The sequence below is a fragment of the Triticum aestivum genome, chromosome 4A, assembly GCF_018294505.1.
Source record: "Triticum aestivum cultivar Chinese Spring chromosome 4A, IWGSC CS RefSeq v2.1, whole genome shotgun sequence".
Taxonomy (NCBI): Eukaryota; Viridiplantae; Streptophyta; class Magnoliopsida; order Poales; family Poaceae; genus Triticum; species Triticum aestivum.
The window spans coordinates 703,721,937-703,730,461 of record NC_057803.1 but is presented as its reverse complement, the minus strand read 5'-3'; the positions used below and the strand labels follow the sequence as shown (position 1 = coordinate 703,730,461).

General features: G+C 52.2%; 2 protein-coding genes across 3 annotated transcripts; one reads left to right on the top strand and one right to left on the bottom strand.

Moving 5' to 3' along the window:
* Window positions 1-1,656: 1,656 nt before the first annotated feature.
* Window positions 1,657-3,592, top strand: LOC123083233 (short-chain dehydrogenase TIC 32 B, chloroplastic). Its single transcript, XM_044505320.1, has 5 exons — window positions 1,657-2,078; window positions 2,186-2,437; window positions 2,543-2,712; window positions 2,937-2,983; window positions 3,067-3,592. Exons 1-5 carry the CDS (start codon window positions 1,708-1,710, stop codon window positions 3,313-3,315), a joined length of 1,089 nt encoding a protein of 362 aa, XP_044361255.1. The 5' UTR covers window positions 1,657-1,707; the 3' UTR covers window positions 3,316-3,592.
* Window positions 3,593-5,292: 1,700 nt separating this feature from the next.
* Window positions 5,293-7,706, bottom strand: LOC123088239 (BTB/POZ domain-containing protein At3g05675). 2 transcript variants are annotated; one of them, XM_044510436.1, is made up of 2 exons: window positions 7,541-7,706; window positions 5,293-6,855 (listed from the first exon to the last, which is right to left on the bottom strand). In XM_044510436.1, the coding sequence occupies exon 2, from the start codon at window positions 6,776-6,778 to the stop codon at window positions 5,459-5,461; it is 1,320 nt and encodes a 439-aa protein (XP_044366371.1). In that variant the 5' UTR covers window positions 6,779-6,855; window positions 7,541-7,706; the 3' UTR covers window positions 5,293-5,458. The 2 variants fall into 2 exon arrangements, with proteins under 2 accessions (XP_044366371.1, XP_044366372.1); XM_044510437.1 differs by lacking the exon at window positions 7,541-7,706 and adding an exon at window positions 7,192-7,504.
* Between the last annotated feature and the right edge of the window lie 819 nt (window positions 7,707-8,525).

Here is an 8,525-nt window from a genome sequence, read left to right as displayed (position 1 = left end):
AATTAAGACGATCGCCGTACGTCCATCTCCCAACACAGTCTCAAGATCGATTTTTCCTTGGAAGGATCTACTATCGGTGGACCTCAAATACGCCGCACACGTGCTCCATCGTCCACAGCGCTAGGCGCTAGCGAACAAGCTATGTCTATCTAGCCGGAGCACGCACGCACGCACGCACGCAGAATAGAAGATGAGATATCGTTTGACCCACGCGCACGTACGTACATATACATGCTACGCAGCTAGCCCACTCACCCACTCGCTGACAGGCTCCCGACTCCGGTCGTCCACCGCTCTCCGCCACCTCTCCCCTCTCTTCATTCCTGTTCATAGAGAAAAGCTCGAGTCTGAGCAAATGGAGTCGGGGAACACAAACCTCACATGGCTGCCTCGACGCGGCCGAGGCCTCCGTCGGTTGTTATCTGCTCCATGTACGGGACAGTGTCACCAAGACAAACATGCAGAAGGAAGACTAAGACTGATCTAAAGACACATCATCTGCCACACGACTTCGGGCAGCACAAAGGAGCACCACCGAAACGAGGGCGAGACCGGAAGACCTTATTCCACGCATCATCGATCTCGCCACCGCCCTAGGGTCCCCGCCCCTCCCATCGCCGGAGGGGTAGATAGAGGGGGAGGGGGACCGCAGTCTCGCCGCAGAGGCAGGTAGTACCCCGGCCTCCGCTCCTGCCGCTAAGTCACGGGAGAGTGGGAAGCAAACCACCCCGGTCTAACTATAGATGTACTCCAGTGTCCGATATGACAAAACCAAATCGATATGAACCCGGTATCCAACATTCTAAAACCCTCATGAAAAATATCTTCTTTATACATAAATTTTACTGATTCAAAGTCGATTAAAATCTTGTATCATTGGCGTGTCAATCGCTACAAAGGCGTAAATGTTTGATCCCTGGTGGGCCGATGGTACAACCACAACATTGACGAACCTTGTAAATAATGTTGGCTGACCGGCAGAACTAGTCTGAATTAAGACGGCTGCAACCAAACGATCTCTTTAAACGGTTTTATTAAATCTCTCAGTCGACTAAGACTTGGTTATGTCTCAGTCGAATGAGTCCAGTTTTTCTTAACACGGTACAATCAAAGTTGCTCACATACACAAGCATAAACTCATCCCTATGAACGCACACACGTACATCCTATCTCTATGAGCACCTCCGAGAGACTGAGCCGGCACATCATTTTGAGATTGGTAAAGTCGCCACAGACGTCCTCATAATCAACAGAAACGTCTCCTCCCAGTAAACGCACATCGCTGAAAGGTCTAGAATAAATTCAGAAAAATACGAGCACCGATGTCAAATCTGGGAATTGAATTCTGATGGACAGCGGATACCACTGTCCACCTAACCTTCCAGCAACCACAGGTTGGTTCGCCTGACCAGTACAATTTGAGGGTCAATTTATTTTCGAAGGCGATCCCCATCTGTAGTCTACGAAATTAATGAGCAACGGAGAAATGGATCGGCAGTCTGCAGTGCATGTCGCTTTCCAGAGCACCTCCTAGTGCAACTCAACGGCGCACCGTGCGTCCGTCTCCGTGCGCGCGCGCGTGTGCACTCGACGGACGGAGGAGTCATCTTCATCGTCTCTCCGGCCGGCTATTTATACCCCCGGTCCTCCTCTCCCACCACACCACTCTCCACCCATCTCTCTCCCCCCTCTCTGCCTCCTCCCTCCATGAGCGCCATGCTGAGCTCGCTGAGGTACCTGGCCGGCTCGGCGGGCCCGAGCGGCTACGGCTCGCGCACCACCGCGGAGGAGGCCACCCTCCCCGCCGGCGATCTCGGCCACATCACCGCCATCGTCACCGGCGCGACCTCGGGCATCGGCGCCGAGACGGCCCGCGTGCTGGCCCGGCGCGGCGCCAGGCTCGTGCTCCCGGCGCGCAACCTCAAGGCCGCCGAGGAGACCCGCGCCCGCATCCTCGCCGACCTCGGCCCCGGCGGCCACCGCGTCGTGGTGCTCCCGCTCGACCTCTCCTCCCTCGGCTCCGTCCGCCGCTTCGTCGCCCGCTTCGTCGCCCTCCGCCTCCCGCTCAACCTCCTCATGTAATCACCTGCTTGATCCACCACGTTCCTCGTTTCGTCTCCGTCTCCGTCGCCGGCGATCGCCGTGATGATTAGCTTAACTGATCGGCTCTACGCATGTCGTGCAGAAACAACGCGGGGCAGTACGCGGAGCGGTTCGCGGTGTCGGAGGACGGCGTGGAGATGACCTTCGCCACCAACTACCTGGGCCACTTCCTGCTCACGGAGCTGCTTCTGCCGACCATGGCGGACACGGCCAGGGCCAGCGGCGTGCAGGGCCGCGTCGTGAACGTCTCCTCCACCGTGCACGCCTGGTTCGCCGCCGACGCCGGCGACGACGGGCCCCTCGCCTACCTCAGCCGCGTCACCCGCAAGGCCACGTACGTCATTTACCGTCGTATTAATCACCACCGTACTATGTATGTATCCATGGTGCTTCGAGATTCACGTGAGCACCCTGCTGGAAACTTGATGGCCCTCTGCAGGCCGTACGATCCGACGCGGGCCTACGCCCTGTCCAAGCTCGCCAACGTGCTCCACACCACGGTCCTCGCCGGCCGGCTCAGGGAGATGGGCGCCGACGTGACCGCCAACTGCGTCCACCCCGGCATCGTCCGCACCCGCCTCATCCGCGACCGCGCCGGCCTCGTCACCAGTAAGTCGTCCTAGTCGTCATGGTCCTCCTCCCCTCTTGTTTCACGAAAATAAGCCTAGGTTGGAAAACACCGTCGCGTGTCGATGTGAGGCCGGCACGTGGGCCAGGCGCCACGTGTCGGCCTCACACCGCATCGATGACGGAGTTTTCCGACTCGAGGAGTCAACAAATAAACGTGGCGAATGGTGATCTTATTGTACCCTGCAACGACTTGCCCGCTGCAGACACGGTGTTCTTCCTGGCGTCCAAGCTCCTCAAGACGGTGCCCCAGGTCAGTCACTCTCGCTTCATTCACCTCGGCCGATCAACGGTTTCCACGCCGGAATCCTGACCCTTGGGTGGGTGCATGTCCAGGCGGCGGCGACGACGTGCTACGCGGCGGTGCACCCGGCGGTGGCGGGGGTGTCGGGGAGGTACTTCGCCGACTGCAACGAGGCGGCGCCGTCGAGGCTGGCGTGCAGCGCCGGGGAGGCCGCCAGGCTGTGGAGCTTCTCCGAGGCCATCACCGCCGAGAAGGTCAAGGAGGAGAGCGCTCTTCCCGTCACCAGCTTCAGGTTCCAGGTCCAGAGCTCCAACGCCGACCGCGGCATGGCCATCGCCTAGCTAGGGATCCGAGCACCGGAAAAATTAGTTTTGGTCGCCGAACGGCTACAAGATGCCGCAGAACCTGAAATTGGAGGCTACCAAAGTTAGTGCAAAGTTGAGTCACTTATTTTGGGACTGAGGGTGTATTACTGTAGAGTTAGTATAGCAGTAGCATATATACATATACATATACATATACTGATATACCATGTACTAAGAGAGTATATATAGCTGTAAATACATACCATATGTATACTGTCAGTGCAATATAATGATGCCAGTGTGTTCCTGAGCAGCCTCCTTGAACCTGCATGTCACATGCCGATCTTCCTTCCCTGTCCATCAATCACACACACACACACACTAGATTACAATAGATTAGCTCAAATCTTCAACTCCACTAGCATGAACAATTATCCAGCCCATTGAGCTACATCCTACATAGATACTCTTCTTTTTAGGTTGGCACCCCGCATTAGTGCACTTCATTCACTGTTTGCACGTCAGCTAATCATGCCAGGCATCAAACAAACCGCTTGTCTATAACTGAAGAGAAAAGGGGCTCAGTCCGCCTGGATTTGGCTCCCAGCACCAAATGGAGCAGCCTGCAATTTCTTAAAATCTCACGACGCACGGGCGAAAAACGTCATCGATAACAAAAAAAAAAGAGAGAGATTGATTATTATCACACACAAAAAAACCTTGTTAATCATCCGCTTTACGTTCCACTACGAGGAAAGCTCGCCTTTTTCAGCTAGCCCTAACACATCAGGAGATTGGCAGGATTAAGCTGGATGGGCATTCGCCTTCCCAGCAATCATTTCCCCTGCCAATCATAATCATAATGAAAATCATAAACGCAAAGCGGCTTTCGACGAATTAAGCTCGCAACCGAACCTACTGTGCGTACTTAACCAAGTGCTTGGAATGATGTTAGGATATGATTAGCGCAAGATTGGCCTCATGATTGCCTCAATCAGTTGCGGGTTATAATTTAGAAGGCTGAGAAGATTCCTGTGCTGCAATGGGACAACTAAATGAATGCCCTGCTTTCACAGAAGTTGCCAAACCCCAAATGTTTTCGTTCGTTTGATTGGGAGGTCAGGTGGGCTAATGATGCATGAGTAGTACCTGGGTTAGGATGGCCCCTAATTTAGTGTTTGTATTCGATTCGGGCGGTTTAGTGAAGACAATGATCTGTAGCAACTAAATTTCCAACCCTATCTGATGCATGCTCCACCTCCATTAAGCTGTACAAGAATGCTAAATAATGACTATGACTTTCCCTCTTAATGCAAATGGCAAAGCGCAAACGTGATAACCAAAGAATATAGGAAAGAAAAAGGAAATTTGGTAGGCACATGGTGAACACCACAAAAGCCTGATAAGCATTTTGATTATTTTATTTGACAGGAATTGTTAATATCATGTTGCCAGATTTCCTTTCTCAAGGGAATTAACTTGCCAAGACTTAATGCAAGATCAGGACAGAAGCAACATCAAGCTATTTGCTTACTACTCCCTCTGTCGCGAAATGTAAGACGTTCTTGTCGAAAACGTCTTACATCTTGAGGCACTCCCTCTTGTCGCAAAATGTAAGACGTCCGTGTCAAAAAACGTCTTACATCTCGAGGCAGAGGGAGTAAACAGGAGCAACCATTTGTGGCAACATACCCTGGAAGAAGCAACCATCAAGCTCATTTTTTAGAGAGTTTTTGGCCATGGAACCTGGAAAGCATGCCAGAGAACAAAGTCCTCCAGGATCCATGCTTAAGCGGTCCTCAGGAACAAGAGGAACACCAGACCTGGTTGGAACTGGGAGTCACTCGGCCCAGGAACTCTTAACCTGGTTTACAATGTAACAAGGAAGAAAAAAAAATCAACATGAGTATCACTAAAACAATAATTATAGGCTTTTCGACACCGAGGATGCTCAGATATCTCTGCATGAGTATAATTAATAGAGAAAACCGGTGATTTTCGACAAGAACATACTGCAGAAGAACTGAACTGTATAGAACATGGGTGATGGTTTTACAACATCCACAACAACAACAACAACATCCGACAATGAGAAAATTTTTTTTTTGACTGTGAGAATTTGGTTGGTATAACCGGCTAATATCACACTTACAGTCTACAATTAAAACAATGGTAAGCCTTACAAGCTGATAGGGTTGCTGCCCTTATCTACCGCCCCATTCAGCCGCCTGATTGCTGTTTTGCTGCGGTAACACCACATCTCGAATGCCTCGGTGAGGTCAGGGTATCTGAACTGGTCTGCTTTCTGCATCCAGTCCGACAGGATATCCGACTGGTCGCCTGAAGGCAATGCTAAAATCAATGAAACAATTGCGCTCTCGATATTCTGACACAAGCCCGCATCCATCTGAGGAAATGCCTCGTCTTTCGCCTTGGCATCAAGGAAGCGCTTTGTCGTCCGGATGTACGGGAGCCATGTCTTCACAAGATGCGCTCTGGATGTTGACGGGAGAATCACAGAGCCATAGCCAACAGCATCCAAGGCCTTTCCAGTCACTTCTATAAGCTTTGTCTTCACAGCCCACAGACCTGAGCTATACTTGTCGTTCTGAACCACCGAGACAACATGGTCTGAGATTTCTAACCAGCCAGAAACAAACTCGTTCATCAGCTCAGTCTTTGTCAAGACAGTGGTTATCCAGTCAATGTCAACTAAGCTGCGCACAATCCTTTGCTCTGCTTGTTCAGGCAATTTATCAAACTCTGAGGCCAAGAGATCTAGTCCAGTCCGAAGCGTTGACAACAGTTTTGTCAAACCTTCCCTCAAGACAGACCTTACATCTTCATCCATCATAACAATTGCAGGGTCATCACCATCATGGAGCATGAAGTCAATCTGCTCTTGAGCAGCAGTCTTGATGTCATCGAATAAAGGAGCAGCTGAAGTCTCCATGGACGCAGCGAAGCGCACAGCGGAGATGAAAACAGTCTTCACAGCGTTCGCACTGGGAGCTTGCAAACGGGCCAACAAGGGTGCAGCAGCTTCTGGGGCCAGGGTCTGAGCAAACTGTAAAATCTCTTCCTCCTCCTTTTCTTCCCAGGAAGCAGATTCCAGGTATCCTATGCAGGTTTCGGCAACGAACTCGGATTTGAGAGAGGTGGCTGCTCGAAGAACGCCGAGAGCCGACTTAACGGAGGTGATTGCGTCCTCAATCGAATCTCTCGAAAGATACATAAACTTCAACAACTTGACATAATGGTCATACTCAGCCCTCGGGCACTGGACTTCAATGCAGTTATTGCTACCACCAGAACGGGCATCGCTTTGTTGACCCAGCAAGTCCGCGAAATACTTGCTCCTGTTGGAGAGGACGGACGAGTGGCAGGGAAACCGTTCTGGCTGCTCGCCGCGACCGCCGGTCCGCCTAAAGCAAACACGGACATCGCTCGTAGATTCGTCAGCAAACTTGTATCCGTCAACTGCATCAACCATCTCCATGAGTGAGCGATAAAGTATGCCCTGGAGATCAGTGGCAGCAATCTTCCACCTTCATCGGCAACAGAAACCCCACAACCCTGCACACACATGATAAAAACACGATGAGTTGTTTCGGCCGTGGGTACAAAACATAATTGCTGGTAATAAATCCTGCAACATTGCTACCCAAAGCAAATAAATGGAAATAAATAACATACTGCCCGATGTCCGAATCTGAATCCGATTTAGAGTCGGCATTCAGACACCCTGTTAACTAACTACTCAAACCTTGCTTTATTCAGATTCATCCGCGAAAACCGTTTCGTTTCGGGGTACTAGCTAGCGGCACTGGAACACCAGAACAACTCTGGGAACACTCACAAATCGATCAGAGCTAAGACTTGACATACTGCCCATGCCCATAGCTGACACACCTGCCTCTGGGCCTGCTCCAGAAGAGCAACACCCCATTTCCTCACACCTTGGCCGAAAATCAATACGCGGATGCTGTAGATCCGCGGGCATCATGTGCGCTAAAGCGAAGGAGGAATCGAGGGGCCGGCGGTCTGGAACTGGAACCCGTCCATCCCCCGACCCGACCAAGCAAAACCGACTCCTAGGCGATCCTCGGGGACCGAAGCCGGCGACACGAGGGCGCTGTACCGGGAACTTCTAGCGACGGTGCCCCGCCCAGATTTGAGCGCGGCCGCTGCGAAATCCGCGACGGGGAAGAAGGCGGCGAACGGGGTGGGTGGGTGGATGGATGGATCGGGGGCGCGGTACCTAAGGAAGCCGGCTGACCGCCGGTCCGGCGGAGTGAGGGCGAGGGTGCACGTCGCTCGTCGCCGTCGCCGGGGAGGGGGGAGCGGTGGCCTGTGGGGGTGGGGGTTGCAACTTGGGGGCGAGAGTGGTGTGGTGGGATGGGAAGAGGGGTGCACGCGGTGGGGGAGCGGATGGCCGGGCTCCATCTGGCCCGTCCGTTTCCGATCGGGCCGCCACCTGGCCAGCGGACCGCAGATGGATATCTATCCCCGCCGACCTCGCTCGCGCCCACAGGTGCACAACGCCGACCCAAAACCGCCGAGTAAATTTCTCACTCAAAAGGAGGAAAAGGTTGAATAAAAGGCATTCAAGGTCATGATTTCATTCTTCTTCCAAAAGTTGTCAAAATGGTTTTATTATTCAGGAATGTATTTCTAGGTCCCTTTAACCAGGGTTTGATCAGGGTGTCGCTTCGGCTACCGTCACATCAGCAGGGCGGCGCTTCAACTGCCCCCACGTCACCAGCAGGGGCTCGTGGCGGAACATATTTTGCGCGGGAAGCGTTTGATTTTCTTTTCTTGAAAAAAGGCTCCTCTCCCGATCTCTCCTTTCTCTCTCTCTCTCTTTCTCTCTCTCTCTCTCTCTCCCGTGCGCCGATGTCGTTATGCATGTGTGCGAAAACTCGTTTATTAGGAAGCGAGCAAAGAAGAAAAGCTCATTGTCATCGCCTTCGCATGCCACGGTACTAGCTCCTCCTCCACCACCGCTATAGCGGGAGTTGTTTGTCGCCGGGGAGGTGCTCATGATGCCAATTCAGGAGGGCCATTTAGCTTGACTCGAAAGCAACACTCTCAAACGAGAATGCGTCTTCTATGAATACCCTAATGACCGGTTTAGAATCATGGATTATTTGAAGTTCAAGTCGAGTTCAATGAAACCCTCAATCCAAAGAGGAGGTCATGTGTCAAGTTCACATCCATAAACTGGTCATTTTTGTCATCAATTT